Source organism: Haplochromis burtoni, unplaced genomic scaffold (assembly GCF_018398535.1).
Source record: "Haplochromis burtoni strain Fernald_Lab_line unplaced genomic scaffold, NCSU_Asbu1 Contig_1203, whole genome shotgun sequence".
Lineage (NCBI taxonomy): Eukaryota > Metazoa > Chordata > Actinopteri > Cichliformes > Cichlidae > Haplochromis > Haplochromis burtoni.
Genome location: NW_024583564.1, coordinates 46,238 through 64,696, shown reverse-complemented (window position 1 = coordinate 64,696; position 18,459 = coordinate 46,238). Strand labels below are relative to the sequence as shown.

The 18,459-nt window shown below is 40.7% G+C and overlaps 1 protein-coding gene and 1 long non-coding RNA gene across 2 annotated transcripts in view; both read right to left on the bottom strand.

Annotated features, from left to right (window-relative positions):
* Nucleotides 1-766: 766 nt before the first annotated feature.
* Nucleotides 767-3,550, bottom strand: LOC121813152. Its single transcript, XR_006053541.1, has 2 exons — nucleotides 3,360-3,550; nucleotides 767-3,107 (listed from the first exon to the last, which is right to left on the bottom strand). It is a non-coding gene; the product is annotated as an uncharacterized LOC121813152 (long non-coding RNA).
* Nucleotides 3,551-13,439: 9,889 nt separating this feature from the next.
* LOC102289410 (NACHT, LRR and PYD domains-containing protein 3) overlaps nucleotides 13,440-18,459 on the bottom strand; it is a 43,142-nt gene continuing 38,122 nt past the window's right edge. The window contains exons 7-9 of the mRNA XM_005951921.3: nucleotides 17,409-17,585; nucleotides 15,983-16,156; nucleotides 13,440-15,481 (exon numbers count right to left, since the gene is read on the bottom strand). Of these exons, the coding sequence (XP_005951983.3) occupies nucleotides 15,469-15,481; nucleotides 15,983-16,156; nucleotides 17,409-17,585 (364 nt within the window). The 3' untranslated portion in view covers nucleotides 13,440-15,468. The remainder of the gene's footprint in view (nucleotides 15,482-15,982; nucleotides 16,157-17,408; nucleotides 17,586-18,459) is intronic.

The following is an 18,459-nucleotide window of genomic DNA, read 5'->3' as shown; positions in this document are numbered from 1 at the left end:
CACCCGGCTTTCACCGTTTCGAGGATCATGGATGTCCAGCGCCGGGGGCGCTGTCTGCAGTATCTCGTGGATTGGGAGGGCTACGGGATGGAGGAGCGTTCTTGGATCCCGCGGACGGCCCTCTTGGATCGGGGTATGGTGCGGGCGTTCCATGCGGCTCACCCTGACAAGCCTGGGGGTCGCCGGGAGGCTCCCGTCGGGGGGGTACTGTCATGGCCAGGCGGATCAGCTGCACGCTGATCAGCCCTCTCTGTTTCTCTCCCTCTCTTCCTCTTCTCTCTCACCGGGGCGGAACTCACTGTGGGTTCACGCCCTCGGCCCACGCCCTCGGGAGATGAGACACCTGGGTCTTATTAAGGGGAGCAGCATTTAAGCCAGGAGGTGACTGCTGTTCGTCGCTGGATCAATGTCTACCACGCGTTAGTGAAGTCAAGCTACAGCAAGTTTAGTTAATAATAATAATAATGGATACTTTATTGATCCCCATGGGGAAATTACTTGTTTTTCTCTGCATTTGACCCATTCACTCAGTGAAGCAGTGGGCAGCCCACTAAGCAGGCGCCCGGGGAGCAGTGTGTAGGGACGGTACCTTGCTCAGGGGTACCTCAGGGTAGCCGTTAAGTGGATTCGAACCGCCGACCTTCCGATCATGGGGTGACCACTTTACCTACTGAGCTATCCCTGCCCCCACCCCAGTTAAGAGTGTTTCCCTCTGTGTGTCGTTCTTAACCCTGTCTCCCTGTCCACAGAGCTTCCTGGATTTTTCCCCCGTGTGATTCCCGTGTGGCAGTGTCGGAGTGTGAGCCTGTGATCGTGTGAGTGGATATTCTGAAGAATGCGTGCTTTCCCTTGGACTTCCCTGGAGACCCCTTCTCCCCCCACTCCGCTGTATATAACACCCCCCCCGCACATTCTTGTATGTACACCTGGTGACTTGTAAATAAACCCTTCTTGTGAGTATCAGAACCGGAGTCCTGCGCTTGAGTCGTCCTCCAAACCGTAACAAAATGTCCTCTCCTGTTGAAGCCAGCTCATATTTTCATTGTTTTAAAGTCATCAGTATTTATTAACACGAGCCCAAAACATACTGTGCTGTACTGTGTGAGGAGAAAATGCCCATCGTTTCATCACATGGTGTGATTACTGTGTGAAAAGTCACTGATAAATGTCACGCTGGCACTGATCTAATGCTTGTTCACAAATGTGCCAGTGTTTATTTTGACAGATGAAGAAGTTAAAAAGAAGTTAAATATTTAAACTTGGGTCAGTGTCACATGAAACAAATCTACAGTTAAAATATGTTTACACACTGCCAGTCAAAAGTTTTAGAACAGCCGAATTTTTGTCCAGTTCAAGTCATTCAATCCAATGAAAAGCTGAAATTGTACAAAGGTAAGTGGTGAACTCTCAGAGGTTAAACAAAGGTAAGATTACCCAAAACTGAAAAATAACGTGCATTTCAGAATTATCCAAAAAAAGGCCTTTTTCAGGGAACACAACATGGGTTAACAGTTTAAAGCTGTTCTGCAGTAATGGAGGTTGATCAGGCGATGAAAGCTGGTGCTACTAACTCCTACAGGTGGTTCTGGATTACTTACAGCCCCCTCTGTCTGCATAAAAGCAGTGTTGGACCACACTGTGGTACCATACCCTCATCTCTCTGCTGTTTGTGCTAATGGAAGCTCAAGGTGGAGGCGACCGTTGGTTGAAGACTGAATGGGGATGACTACATATTGGGACCACCCTGACGCTTGCTACCTTTAATAAAATATTTGATTGTTGTAAAACCACAAACCCTTGGCAGCGTTGATCTTTCCTTGGGAGCAGGGAGTGGGGCCGTTATTCGTTTTGAGGGTTTTTTTTGGTTGCCTCTGGGTTCCCCCCAGGTGGGGGTGTAACAAGTTCATGATTTCTTTTTTAACTGCAACTGCTTGTTTGTACTATGCTTTCATTTCAGAGTGCAAAGAGACATTAAAATGTATAATTTCTAATAAAAAAAACTTCTAAACCTTTTGACCTGAGTGTATATAACAGGGATCTCATCACGTGTTGCGCAGTATTCAAAACTATAGTTAGTGGGTGAGGTTTCAATTGGTTCTGTGTTACCAGTGGTATTCAGTTCAATTCAATTCAGTTTTATTTATATAGTGCCAAATCACAGCAAAAGTTACCTCAAGGCGCTTCATATTTGAAACTAAAATCTCTGCAGTGATTCAAAGAAAACAATCCTAAGTGGATTTGCACTTGCTCATAGGCAGCAAGAGTTGGAAAGCAAACAAAGGAGTTTAAATAAGTGAAGATTGATTAAGGCTGGCATGAGAAACCAGATGCTGTCATATCTGATCAGATCATATCTGAATAATTGACTGCGTTCCCAGAAGGATGAAAGAGGTGTTGATCACAGTGCAGGCTGATGATGGAGCTTCAACCTGCATCTGAGATAACACTTGGATCTTGGATCTCATAGGGCTAAACTCTGAATGTACAAGTGTAGACACCAGGATGTGTGCTTGTACATTATTAATTGAAACCACAGAGATGGCAGCAGTGGCCATTTGTACCTAAAAGCAGGTGTTGCTGTCATACCTTCAGACCTCGGCGAGCCAGGCTCAGAACATTGTATCCAAACTGTTTGACGGTGAATCTTCGTATTCTGTCTGCTGATGTCAAACTGTCTTCCCTCCCTTCGCTCCTCCTCTTCTCCTCCTTCATCTCTTCTGTACACACTATTCCTCCCATCTCCCACGTTCCTTGTTCACAGAGTTCAGAGAACACAGCTGATTAGTTTTCAAAAACTCAACCAGCTGTGTGGTGATGAAACCACATGTTTCTCTGCTGTGGGACAGATATTACATGTGATTGTGTTCAGAGGCCAGAACCTCTTGTCTAGGTGTTGTTCTAATGTTTCAAATTAATTTCTACAATACAGATGTTGTGATGTGATGTTCAGGTATCTTTTTTTCCTAACAGGCCTCAGATCAACAGATGTGATCAAGGTTGAAGACAGCTGTTTTTTCCAGTGTCTGTCCAGATGTTTTTCTGCTGTTCAGAAGTTTCTCAAATGTCCACTCTCGTCTCTGGGACCAGTCAGTTGCATTTCTTGCCTCCTGTAGTTTAGAAACAGATTTAAAATCCACACACAGTGGGCAAGATCGCATTGCACGTGTCACCAATTTTCTAAGTAAATATATTTCTGAAGGTGCTGCTGACATGAAATTATCACCTGATGTTGGTAACAACCCATCCAATCCTCACATGCAAAGAAATCAAACCACAGATGTCCATAGATTATGTGTAATAATGAGAAATGACACAATACTTGAAGAAAAAAACCCATTACAGACACTTTGATATCCTACCTCACATCTGGACATGTTTCAGCAACGCAGAGCAGAAGGATCAATGCCTATTGGCAAAATCATGGCATAAACAAGCGGCTGTTTATCTGGCACTGACAGAGAGACGGACATCAAGCTTGAGAAAAGGAAGGAAGTCTATTTAAGGAAGAATGCGCACACACACACACAGCTGCTCCTGTCAGTCTGCTGCACACTCTCTGACACCAAACTCCATAATCAGGTCATTTCCAAAACAACCATGTGAAACTAAATGCAAAGAGTCTAGTTCCACCTACATGTAACAGCTGAATGTGATTGCATTCCTACAAATGAGTTAAATGTTAATTTATTGTTAACAAAAGTAAGAGAGTCCTCTACCTTGTCTCTACATCACCTCTGTCCTCCTGGCTGTGACCCACATATGAATCTTAATGTTCCACAAAGGATGATGTGTTAGGAGGACAGAGCAGAAAAGAGACAGCCAGAGAAAATCAAGAGCGTAATAATTCTAACTAGCACATATCAATAGTTGGATCCAGGCCTTAACTACACTGTAAAAGAAAATTGTAATATAAAAGTATTTAACTGTGTATTTTACAGTTTTGTACTGTTCTTCCAGAATATCATCAAATTCACATAAATAGACTGTGATTTTAAATTTCAAATGTAAATTAACGTAAAATCACTGTAAATGTAATAAAACATAACTTTCTTATTTTTTAAATGTATTTGTCTGTACATATGCATATTATTTGTATGTTAAAATACATTCACAAATGCATCATAATTTCACAAATATTTGTCTGTTATTTGAAAGATTGAACTGTTAAATTCAAATGTAATGCTATGGAAAAATATATAATATGATTCTTATAAAAAAAATTTAAATCAAATTATTATTATTATTATTGCTATTTAGGGCGATCGTGGCTCAAGAGTTCGCAGTTCGCCTTGTAATCAGAAGGTGGCCGGTTCGAGCCCCGGCTGGGACACTCTCGGTCGTTGTGTCCTTGGGCAAGACACTTCACCTAACACCTACTGGTGATGGCCAGAGGAGAATTATAAAGTGGAATTTTAAAGCGCTTTGAGGGTCTCATAAAGCGCTATATGAATGCAATCCATTTGTCATGGGCCTGGCTCTGTGACCCAGGGATCATGTGGTCTTTTTTGAGTATTTTTTTGAGAATATTATGAGTTTTATTTGTCTTTCTTAATCGTTTATGGTTGTGGTGTGATCTGCTCCTCGTTCCTCGTTTCCCTGTGTGTTGTTGTGTCAGTTTTGCTGCCCCACCAGGTCTGGAGAGTCCCTGTCTTGGAGCCAGCCACACCTGTGATAATAACTCACCTGTTGCTGATCTGCCTAATCAAGGGGCTCTACTTAAGAGAGCAGTGGAGCAGCAGTCGGCGTGGGATCGTTGAACTAGAAATACAGTTTTCAATACTTTCTTGTTGGAATGGTTAACGTGTTTAGTCGGCCAGTGGATGGGGCAGTACTCATTGTGGCATCTCTTGTTTCCAGGGTGATTACGGAAACGTGTGGAGGGAGCAGTAAACAGTTGAACACTGGCACCAAGGAGGACGAAGCACAACCACGCATCACGGAAAGGAATCACGGTACAGGGGGAATTGGGAAAGCACACACTGTGGACTGTTGGCACTGTTCTGTTAAATAAACTCACTTTCTCCATTCTAAAAGTCCAGCATTTGGGTTCTCCTCAGCCAACCCTGACACCATTATTATTTAAACCAACTGTTAACTGCATATTTCTGTACAAGTATTATTATTCATATTGCTGCATTCATTGACCTTGTTTATAGGTAATTTCATTGTTTAATCACATTAAAATGTTCCTAATTTAATGTTTAAAAGCACTTGAAAAAGGCAAAATCCCATGTAAAATTAGGGCAACAAACCGTATTTCTATGAGAAAGTTATTTTATGGTATTATTTTGGCGCCCCAGCTGCCGGAATATTACTGTTTTTTTTAGGATTTCTTTTTTTACGGTCTACTCTGAATCTGTGATCTGTCTGCAACCACATTTAAAAAGTAACTTAAAATGCATTTAGTTCATTTCTAGAGTGTAAAAGTCATTTTAGCATCCCCTTTATTAAATATAAACATTATCTAAGAGATAGAATAGAATAGCCCTTTCTTGTCATTGTACGTGTACAACAAAATGTTGAGGTTTAAATTTATCATCGTAAATGTAAATATTACTGTAAATCAGCATATAAACATTTACCATCCTAAATGTTTATATGCTGATTATATTGCTATGTATAAGAAAGGCCTAACTCTGAGTACACTCTGTGCCAAAAAGTGCTGACAGGAAACTGCATGCTTTTGCAGCTAGAAAGTGAAACCAACTAGGCTTTGATCGAAACTTAAAGTGTGGTATGACGTAGAGAGCAAGTATATAAATAACTAGGCTTTTGTTTGTGCTTCAGTGCTGGAGTTGTGTGTTTTGTCTTAAGGTCTACATATCTGGATATGTAAAATAAAGATCATTTTTTAAAGTAAAAGGACCACTTTTGAGCCGTGTCTTTCTTGGCGCTAAAGAATCCAAAAGAACCGAATTTAATATGGGTGCTCCACTGTCCTGCTCTCCTTGTGTGTGTACGCTACACAATTCAGCAGTAGCCTAACTCCACTTGAAATAACGCGCGAAGTCAGGATGTAGCGTCCAACTCCTTTTAATAGTAAGTATTTCACAGTAAGTTGTTAAGTTGTTGCACAGCAACAAGAATCACTGTGGTTGCCTTGGACAACTCGTCAGCTGTGAGAGGTTTATGGCACCAATGCCAACCATTACACCCGTTGGTTCCTTGGCTGCTTGCCTTAAAAGAACAAACTACATGGATGAGTGTTGCAACTCCTCTCCGTATAGACTTCCAGAAAGAGAATTTCGTGAATCTCTCACAACCCAGGGACTTGTCCTTTTGACTTGTAACACAGGTGGTAACTTGTGGTCGTATCTCAACATTTGCGTCTGGGTTGATAAGCTCAAAGGTCTCATGTTGCTCGCTGCTTGGCTGTGATTTGTATAGAAATGTTGGACCCGTGAACCAGTTGGTTGTGGTGAGCTGTGAGGCTTGAACGGACCTAGAAGCATGGTCAGCTGGGTTATGCTCCGTAGGTACATACCTACACTGATTCGGTTGTGTGGACTGGTGGATTCTCTGAACCCTGTTGTGGACGTACACATAGAAACATTTGGACTGATTATGAATGTAGCCCAGCACCACTTTACTGTCACAGCAGAAGGTGATCACATCAATTTGGATATCGATCTCTTGAACAATAAACTCAGCAATTTCTATGGCTAGCACTGTCGCACACAGCTCCAGTCTTGGTATGGTAATAATAATAATGGATTGGATATATAGCGCTTTTCAAGTCATCCAAAGTGCTTTACAATGGCACTGTTCATTCACTCTCGCATTCACACACTGGTGGAGGAAAGCTACGGTTGTAGCCACACCTGGGGCAGACTGACAGACACGAGGCTGCCATATTGCACCATCAGCCCCTCTGGCCAACACCAGTAGGCTTGTCCAAGAACACAACAACCAGGACAGAGAGCCTGGGGATCGAACCGGCGACCTTCCGGTGACAGATGCACTTCCCAACCCCCTGAGCCACGGTCGCCCAGGTTCAAACCCACATGAACCTGGTCATTTGCACTTTGGTTGAAGCGTCTGAAAAGATGCATATCTCTCTACGACTGGCATTGGTTCCATCTAAGCTCAACTCTCTCAGCAACGACTTGCCTTGAACAGCCACAGGAGTGACGAAGCCGAGAGGGTCAAAAAGACTGTTTATGGTGGAGAGAATCCCACGTCGTGTGAATGGCTTGTCACTGACTGACACTTGGAAGGTGAATGTGTCCCTTTTAACATCCCAACTCAATCCAAGGCTTCGCTGTGTGGGTACTGCGCTTCCATCCAAGTAAAGATCTTTAATGCCCTTAGCATGATCTCTTGCAGGGAAGGCTTTCAAGATGTCAACGCTGTTGGACGTGATCTTGTGCAGTCTCAGGTTTGACTCAGAGAGAGATGCTTGGGTTCTCTGTAGCAGAGAAATTGCCTCCTCCTCTGTGGATGTGGAAACAAGACCATCGTCTACATAGAACTCGCATTCCACAAAATGTCTGGTGTCTGACCCGTACTGCTGTTCTCCTTCCTTTGCAGCTCTTCTGAGACAGTATATTGCCACAGCTGGAGAAGGTATGTTGCCGAATACGTGAACCCTCATCCTGTATTCAACAATGTCTTTGCTGGGATCATTATCTCTATACCACAGAAAGCGTAAGTAGTCTTGGTGGTCTTCTCTCACGACAAAACAATGAAACATCTGTTCGATGTCAGCCATGATTGCTACTCACTCTCTCCTGAAACGAATAAGGACTTCCATTAGACTGTTATTCAAGTCTGGTCCGTTGAGTAGCACGTTGTTCAGCGAGATGCCATTGCATTGTGCGCTTGAGTCATGCTTGCTCACGATTGTTGGGCAAAGGTGGTCTGGGGGGCCTGAAGGGAAGAGGAGCCACCCAACTATTTGACTCGTCCTGAAAAACCTCATCACCCATTATCTGCAGAAACTGTTCGTCCTCTATGGAGAAGGCACGCTTGTCGTCATCCGCTGTTCTTGCAAAGACTGTGTTGCCGAGTGAGTCATCGTCCATTGCAGTGCTACGGCAACTGTGTGAGAGTCCCTTGACTTGACTGGAGTTGACCATTTGCTTGAGATGGATGTGGCTCGTACAAGGTCTGAACAATGATGGTCTTCCGTCTTCCAGTATGTTCATTTTATAACAGTGGACAATGGGCTTATGAACCTTTCCCAAACACACATCACCTACTAAGACCCATCCAAGGTCAAGCCTTTGAGCGAAGGGTGCATCACCAGGACCGTTGATCTGCTGCCTCACCTTGTGAACCTGGAGAATGTCTCTCCCAAGCAAAAGCAGGATCTTGGCATCATTATCAAGAGGCAGGATTTTGCTAGCAAGGTTCTTGAGGTGCAGGTGATGGAGGGCAGCTTCAGGTGTCGGTATTGCATCACGATTTACTGGTAAGTCGTCACATTCGATCAGTGTTGGTAGCGCAAGGCTAACTTCACCATTTACTCCTTCGATCAAGAGCGATCGTGGCTCAAGAGTTGGGAGTTCGCCTTGTAATTGGAAGGTTGCCGGTTCGAGCCCCGGCTTGGACAGTCGCTCGTCGTTGTGTCCTTGGGCAAGACACTTCACCCGTTGCCTACTGGTGGTGGTCAGAGGGCCCGGTGGCGCCAGTGTCCGGCAGCCTTGCCTCTGTCAGTGCGCCCCAGGGTGGCTGTGGCTACAATGTAGCTTGCCATCACCAGTGTGTGAATGGGTGGATGACTGGATATGTAAAGCGCTTTGGGGTCCTTAGGGACTAGTAAAGCGCTATATAAATACAGGCCATTTACCATTTTACTGCTTCGATTTGATAGCCATTTGCTCTCCTGCCGGAGGTTGCGGCTAAGCCAGCACAAGTTTTCAGGATGTAGGGGTATGAGCCAACTTCGATTCCGAATAAGTTGAAGAACTCTGACCTGGCTAGAGACTTGTTGCTCTGGTCATCGAGCATAGCATACATTTTGATGGCTTGTTGTGGGCACTCTTTAGGATAAACTTTAACGAGACATATCTTGGAACAAGCTTTTGACCTACGCATTGCCACAATTAGTGCCAAGGGCATGTTGGAATGTCTTCCGATGGTCCGAAAAGTGGCTACAACGTCATAATATAATCGACTAGAGGTCTTTAGCTATTACTGTGATAGGCGTGCCGTTTTTGGCGACAATCAGTGCACGAGGCTTCAACTGTCTGGTTGTCCTCTTCCGGCTCCCCGCCGTCACCTGTTGGGGACTTGAGGCCTGTGAATTGTGGTGAGCCTAGGATGGACCAGAGCTGTGATGTGCTTGTCACTGTTGCACGATGGGTTTGATGCCACGGGCGGTATCCAGGTAAGCTAAGCCGGGCAAGTAGCCATCCTCTTTTGCTGAAAGTAATTCCATCAATAGATCTCCAGGATCCCTTAACCTGTAATTGTCCTTGTTTGTTATTTTAGGAAAGCTGTCCAACTTCCTAAAGAGAGCACTTTCGATGACTCTGGAGCACTGTAGCATTCATCGAGCCTGTCCCAGACCATTTTGAGTTGTCAATATGAACTGCTGTTAGGCGCTTGACATATGCAGAAGATTCCTTCCCAAGCCATTTTGAAAGTAAATCCAGCTGTTCACTTGCAGTAAGGTCCAAACCCTTAAGCTGTTTTCATCTTTCTGGGCTCTTTAATCATCTTGAAATTACAATGTCAGAAAAAGAAAAAGTGTTCTAAAAAATCTGGTTGGATTAAAATACATAAAAATCATGTTTAAACAACGAAACATTTTGATGGGTATAATTTCTGTGGAAACTGAATCCAGAAATGACTGTGTTGAGTCTGTTCCTTCCCATTCCCTACAAGGCCACCTGGGTTGGCTGGAAGACTGTTTCAGCTGAACTATGGACACGCAGTATACATATACTGATAAGCACTCACCGACACATCACCCTCCCTATCCAACGCCACCTCCAACGCTTACCTCCCCCATGATGTGGACATCGGGTCAGCTGGAGGCGCAGTCGAAGATTACAGCAGTCCCAGATCAGATGTACACACTGGAACACTTTCCCATGTTGCTTGTCTGTGTTTATTGTGTTATGGTGTGTTGATACCTGTGCATTCCTGTATTATCCTTTTGTGTTGCACATTTCAATGCTTTTTTCCTTACCTGGCCTGACCTGTCTCCCCAATGTGATGTTTGTATTCTATTTACGGTCGGCAAGGTCTGTCATCTCGGTTTTGGGCAAAAGACCTGCAACTGACAAATAAAGGCTATCTCATCTCATATCTTAATGGTATTGGAGAAGGCAGATATCCATGCTCTGTATGACTCTGGATGATCATCAAAGTGGGTTAAGCCAGTGCACATGAGCTCTTTTCGTGCCAGGTACTTCGCCATGTCCATCATCACTGAAGAGTCTGGAGGGTGTGTATGAGAAGTGTTGGGATACTAAGGAAAAGTTAGCTCTGGTTTAGGGTAGGGCCTATTGCTCTTTTTTTCTTGCAGGAGTTCCACACTGTTAACTTGGAGGTGACCATTTATGTCTGGCTGAGCTGATTGGGTAGAGGTGTGAGCAGTTTGGTATGCATGTGTTAGACTAGAATAGAATAGAATAGAATTCAACTTTATTGTCATTGCACATGTCACAGGTACAGGGCAATGAACTGCAGTTTGTATCCATCCAGAATTGCTTTAGCCATGATATAGATATATTACAATATACATTAGCTATAATATAGATATGTAAGTATATTACAGAAATGGGTTTATTATGGTATGTAATATGTACACGGTATGAAGTATGTTATGAATATGCTATAACTATAAGTATGTACAGGCTGTAGTGAGTACAAGCTATGTACAGACTATGAACAGGATATAAATATGAAAAAAAAAACTATACAGAATATGAAATAAAGAACTAAACAGAAATATGAGATACACAGCTATACAGAAATGGGAACTATGCAAGTTGTACAACAACCTTGGAACTTGGTTGTGGCTGGAAAGATGTGGGCCATGAGTCTTTCACGATATACTCATCTTTAATGATGTACTTAGCCGATGGTGGAGGGCTCTTCTCGATAGGATGCTCTGATATTGAGAGATTGACTGGTTCATTACGTTGGTTAAGCTGCATAGTTTGGTCTCTCATATAGTCGCTTACACGTTCATGTGTACTCTGCACCATAACTGGGAGACTTTTCCAACTAGGATGTGCTTCAACCTCTATCTCTGCTGCTGCTTCCAAAACTTCTGCTTGTGCAATTGTGGCTGCAGCTCCCTTTTCCAGATTTAAGGCTTTGAGATTATCTTCTAATCTTGCTTTGTTGACTTTAATGCTGATCTCTCTCTGTGCGAAGGCAACACGTGCACGAGCAGCTTCTTCCTTGGCTCTCGCGTGTGCTGCTGCTGCACTGACATTTGATCTACTTGAATATCTGGAAACTGAACCAGTGCTTTTAACTGATGCTCCGTCTTGAGGAGGCTTTGGGGGTTTTTTTTTTTATTGATTAGCATTCAAATATCTCAGTGAAAACAGAACAAAGATCTACCACAAAGCAAGAAAGCATGAGACAAGGCTAATCAAAAGGTATTGGCTGAAGCATTTGCTTATTACGCCAACCCTTTTCACAAAATATCTTTTTGCATGCAGCTCGAAGCAAATAATAAAACAAAGCAAAAACCAAACAAACAAACAAACAAGAAAAAAAAAACTTTCCACCTTAGATAAGTAACTACATCAAAGCAAAAGAATCAAGAGGTTTTTTTGTTTTTTGCTCTTTTCATTCTTGATTTATATATTTTTCTATTACTCTATTTTTAAACATATTTTTAAACAAGGAAAATGAACTACACCTTTTTAAATCACTGTCATAACTATTCCACAGGTTAACTCCTCTAACAGAAACACATCTCTGCTTTATATTTGTCCTATCTTGTTTTTTTTAAAGAAATCTGTTCCCCTTAAGTCATATTGACTCTCTCTGACTTTGAACAGCTTCTGAGTACTGGGGCAAAGCAAGTTATTTTGTGCTTTATACATTATCTGTGCCATTTTATATTCAACTAAATCATAAAATTTCAGGGTATTCAGATTAATAAACAAAATGTTAGTTGGTTCTATATAGTTTGATTGGTTTATAATTCTTATAGCTTTTTTTGTAACTTGAAAATAGGAAGAGTGTTCGTTTTATATGCATTACCCCATATCTCCAGACAGTAAGTCATATATGGAAGCAACAGAGTACAATAAAGTGTGTATAATGATTTTTTGTTCAGGACATGCTTTGTTTTATAGAGAATAGCAATGGTTTTTGACATTTTTGTTTTCACATGGTTTATATGAGACTTCCAACTCAGCTTATCATCAATTATCACTCCAAGAAATTTATTTTCGTACACTCTTTCAATTTCAATTCCATTAACCCTTATTTTAGATACATTTTTCATTTGTCTAGTGCCAAAAATAATCAATTTTGTTTTCTTTATATTTAATGATAACTTATTTACATCAAACCAGTTTTTTAATATATTTAACTCCTTTTCCGCTGTAGTCAGAAGCTGTTCTAGGTTTTTACCTGAGCAGTACAGAGTGGTATCATCAGCAAACAATACACATTTTAACAGTTTGGAAACACTACATATGTCATTTATATATAATATAAATAATTTAGGGCCCAGCACAGAGCCCTGAGGAACACCACAAGTTACCTTCAACTGCTTAGATTTTACATTATTGAATTCGACATATTGATATCTTTCATCCAGGTAACTTTTCATCCACTTGTATGCTATCCCTCTTATGCCATATCTCTCTAGTTTATTCATTAATATAGAATGATCAATTGTATCAAACGCCTTTTTTAAGTCTATAAAAACACCAACAGTATATTCCTTATTATCTATTGCATTAGATATCCCTTCAACAAGTTCCATCACTGCCATTGAAGTGGACCTTTTCACTCTAAAGCCATATTGGTTATCACTTAGGAGATTATGCTTCTCAATATATTTATCAAGTCTATTAACAAATAACTTTTCTAAAATTTTTGAGAACTGTGGGAGTAGTGATATTGGCCTATAATTGGTAAACTGACATCTCTCTCCGTTTTTATGGATTGGAATAACTTTTGCTATTTTCATTTGTGAGGGAAACACACCAGTTTGAAAGGACAGATTACAAATGTATGCGAAAGGTTGCACTATATATTCTATAATACTTTTAACTAATATCATGTCAATACCAAAACAGTCAGTGGACTTTTTATTTTTAAATGTCTTCACAATGTTAATTATTTCTCTATGAGTTGCAGCACCAATAAACATGGAGGACACATTCTGAGTAATATGTTTATTTAGGTCGTTATTATTTCTTGACTCTGGAATTTCTTTTGCTAAATTAAAGCCAACATTTACAAAGAAATCATTAAATCATTGAGTCTTTATTTTATCAACATATCTTTATCTTTTTTTAAATAATCTGGATAATTCTTATTTTTTGAGCCCTTTTTGATTATACTGTTTAATATCCTCCATGTTTCTTGTGTGTTACTTCTACTTTGCTCCAATAATTTGTGGTAATATTCTTTCTTACTTGTTCTTATAATATTTATTAATCTATTTTTATATAACTTGTACTTTATTTCAGCATCTTTTGTCCTCTGTTTTATGAATCTCTTATATAGATTATTTTTCTTTTTACATGCATCTTCTATCCCCTTTGTGATCCATGGCTTATTTGATCTGTGATGCTTTCTAGTGATCTTCATTAAAGGACAATGTTTTTCATATAGTGAAATTACTGTTGATAAGAATGCATCATATGCACTATTTGAATCTTCATTTGCAAAAACCTCATTCCAATTGTGTTCCTTTAAGTCCACCTGGAGGGCAGCAATGGCTCTTGTTGTTCTATGTCGTATCATATCAAATATTTGATTCGTTTGTTTAGTTTTAATCCCTTAGGTCTTGCACCTTCGGGGTGTTCTTCGTCCATGTTTGTTGACATAGCTTGCTGTCGTAGAGTTGTTTTGCCAGCTGCTAACCGTCTTTTTACTGTCCTGCTCTCCTTGTGTGTGTACGCTACACAATTGAGCAGTAGCCTAACTCCACTTGAAATAACGCGCGAAGTCAGGATGTAGCGTCCAACTCCTTTTAATTAGTAAGTATTTCCTCATGGAGTGAAACTGAAATACAAATAACATAGCTAAAATTAACTTAGCATCATTAGCACGACAAAAATAGATTCCAATACACATCCATTAGCGTTAGCACACAACTACTAAAGTTTTCATCTACAGCAATTGTTTCCACAAAATATACATAAAATACAATCCTACAATTCAATACAAATTAAAACTTACAGACGGTGGTGTCGATGGCACAAACAAAAGGCAGATGTCGCTGGGTCAAATATCCCCACATGTGATCCGCTAGGAACTAAAAACATGGCTGACTTGCTGTCACTTCCCGAAACTGTTTTTGAAATTAAAACGAATTTCAAAATAAAATTAGCTCACTGCAAAGAGCGCCTATATTGCAATAAAATTAAGAGCGGAACATCCACACCAACTTTGCAGGAATAAAATATAAATAGTAAGACATCAGGAGCACATACAAAACAAGACAAAGGCACACACTGGAGAGGAAAGTGCTTGGAGGTAGTGCAAAGGACTTGGTGTGAGTGTGTCAGTGTCCTGAGTGATGAGGGTCACTCAGACCATGGCACAGATTGGTGAGGAGAGGTGAGTTTGTTAGCAGTCTGAATGGCCCAAAGGAAGAAGGGGCATCAGTGACCAACATATTTCCATCACTGTGACTGTGAAAACAATTTACCATTGATCAGTGTGCTTCCCGTTCCACTCTGTTATATTCTGCTAATCTGTCAGATGTGTCATTTTGTTAAACGTGAAGATAGCTGAGTGTCCTGCAGCAAACCAAATCTGCCTGTGGGTCCAATTAAAGGGACCTAAAGCTGTGTTAGTTAAAATTAAAATTCTGGGACACCAGCAGCTTTTTGGTGTAGACAGAAGTTTATTGTGAGAAAGAACAGAATAAAATTGAACATGTAAATACAAATAATGTTGATGGCACCTCTCCACTGACCATCTCCACATAAGATATCCGCAGCGCTTTCACTTCCCTATTGTACAGTTATAGATCAAAGGTTTAATCAGCTTATAACCAATGTCAACCTTCGTTTGTCTTTTCATCCTTATTTTTTGTTTTCATTACGATAACACAAGTTGAATCACACCATCATCCTATTACATTACAGTTAAAAGTTGGATTTCATGGTAATTAGTGCAACAGATTATTTTTTTTAACATTTTACATGACCTTTCCATCTAATTCTTTGTGCTTGTTGAGGTCTTCTATCTTCAAAAATCTGTGATCTTTCCCATTCACAGGATCTGTACACACAAGCTACTGCTTCTTCAGCCTCTCCATATCATCAGGACACAGGTCACTCTCTGTCAGCATACACAAGTTTATCAGAGCTTCCACCTGCAAATATACATAGACATTTGTGAACATGGGAAACGACTTAATTTTTTTCAGTGGAGGGGGGATATTTAGACATCAGCAGACAAAGTCAAACTAGCCTTCGCTTGACTGAAGGTATGACAGCTCCACCTCCACTTTAGACTCTTTTATTCAGATTGATCATTCTGGCTTCAATAGTCACTTTCCCCAAACCATCATCGACGTAATGCTACAAGACTGCTCAAATAAGTTCTACAGTTAATTAATGTTTCAATCTTAAATATGATTAAGCTATCTGTATCAATAGGTTATGCGCTACAAGCCTTTAAGGTGGCAGGAATTAAACATTACTTACAAATCTGTGACTTGATCCAGCTATCTACAAAGCTATACAAATATCTCACAATTACATGGGGAAAATCAGCCTCATAGGCTATAGGTTTACAGAAAATATTAAAATAAAATACATACATTTAGTAATAAATGTAAAGCAACATGGGCACACTTAAACCATCCACTGACCTCAGAGTCTTCAGTCCACAATTTGGTTTCTCCACCAGATCACACAGCTGCCTCATGTCTGCATCTTTCAGTTTATTGTCAGTTAAGTCTAGCTCTTTTAGATGTGAGGGGTTGGATTTCAGAGCTGAGGCCAGAGCTGCACAACTGATTTCGGACAAACTGCAGCTATCCAGTCTGAAGAAAGAACATAAATTCATTAGACAAAGTTTCTAAATTAAATTACTCAGTGTTTCATATCTCTTCCGCACACAAGAAAGTTTAGAGAATATATATAAATTCAGAAAAAGAAAAATCCAAACAGCACATGCCAAAATTCTTTAAGAAATGCTTTGAAAAGTGTTGAAAGGTGTATCTCTATGTCTTTTGAGGCTATTGCTATTTTATGAGATACATGTATTTTTACCTTAAATAACTTAAATGAATATCTTTTATTTTTTTTTATTTTTTTTAATTGGCCCAGCTTTGGCCCATGGGATCTCCCTGGGCTCATCCTGAAAGAGCAACATGGATCCACCCTCTTTTGGACCCACCAATCACAAGAGGAGCTATGGGGATCCTCTGCAGAATGAAGTAGGCAATGGTCAGGGGTGAAGTCCCTGGGGTTTTTAATCTAATCCAAAACTGGTTCTAGTGAAATCAATGTCACCTCTCTGCAATAGGTGTAGGCTGCTGGGGGATTCCCATGATTCACTGGGTGTCTCTTCTTCAATCACTATGTGTTAATAGACCTCTCTGCACTGAATCATATCTGTTATTAATCTCTGTCTCTCTTTCACAGCATGTCTTTATTCTGTCTTCCTTCTCTCTCCCCAACCGGTCGCAGCAGATGGCCCCGCCCGTCCCTGAGCCTGATTCTGCCGGAGGTTTCTTTCTGTTAAAAGGGAGTTTTTCCTCCCGACTGTTGCCAAAGTGCTTGCTCACAGGGCGTCATATGATTATTAGGTTTTTCTCTGTATCTATTATTGTAGGGTCTAGCTTACAATATAAAGCGCCTTGAGGTGACAGTAGTTGTGATTTGGCGCTGTCAAGAGGTGTTTCTCCATGCCACATTCCCTATCTATTTCATTTTGTTTATTCAGCCTTCTTTGTGTACATACAGTCTTTTGTTTGTTTGTTTTCTATTGTTTTTCATTTCTTTCCTTTTGTTGTTTTGTTATGGCCTCTGTATCTTCCATGCACTGTTTAGGTTTGACCTTTGCTGTTTTTCTGTGATTCCTCATATTTAGATTTTTTATTTTTTTTTATACACTGATGTTTGGTTTTTGCACATCTTTCAAGCAGCCAGAAACCATTATTTCTTTAGCTATTTTTGCATTCTGTCATCCGACCTTGCACCTCTAATATATAATCTAAGAGATTTATTATAACATGAGCTTTGTGTCACCACAGTCTTTATATCATAAGTTAAAAAAATGACTTGTCTGACCTCAGAATCTCCAGTCTACAGTGCCGACTCTCCAGAAAACCACAGAGCTGCTTCACTCCTGAATCCTGCAGGTCGTTGTTGTGACTCAGGTCCAGCTCTCTCAGATAGGAGGGGTTGGACTTCAGAGCTGAGCCCAAAGGGGTACAGCTAATCTCTGACAAACAGCAGCCCATCAATCTGAATTAAGGAAATTATATTGCAGAATGACAAAGACATTTAATATAGGACTAATATAGGACATCCAAAAGCATTTCCATTCATTTCATTTTCATTCTTTGTAATCCCTCTGTGTATCCCCAGGTTAGTTTGTTATCTAGGTTTAGGTTTCTGTTATTATGCTTCCCCCATGTCCCTTCTTGTGTTGTCAGTTTTGTCTCTGTGTTTTTCACTTTCTCTTTGTGTGTCGAGGTTGTGTCTCTGCAATCTGTACTTTCAGCCTTATTTTGTCAGTGTCTTGTGTTAAGGTTCTGTTTTATTGTTTTGTAGTACTGAGTTTAATTATACTTTTTCTGGCCTTGTTGTCTCTCTCTGGTTCCATGTTTAGTCAAAATCAGTGTCTGTTTCCCCTTTCCTTGTGTATATCATCTGTTTTCTGTTTTATTCTGATAGCCACTTGTCCTGCATGCATCATGATCATTTTTGCTTCCCGTTTCCTCTCCTGTTTATATTGTTTGTATCTCTAGCTGTGCATTGTCGTGATCTCGCTTATTTCGCCAGCTGTGTGTCCAGTGTAGTTTCATTGCTAATATTTCTCAGTGTATGTTTACTTCAGTTCTTTGTATTTTAGTTGCCTGTGACTGTAGTAATAAAGCTGTTTCAAGAACTCAGGCGGTCAGCACTCTGTACAGGCCAGTCAAATTGTTCCGCACCAAACTCACTTATCCATATCTTTATGTGTCTTCGTTTCTGCACTGGTGAGCAGTCATGTTGGAGCAGAAAGGGCCATCACCAAACTTTTCCCAAAAATTTGGGAGCATAACATTGTCATTGCTTCTTAATTCAGATAAAACTGAGGTTATTGTACTCGGCCCTGAAAATCTTAGAAATATGG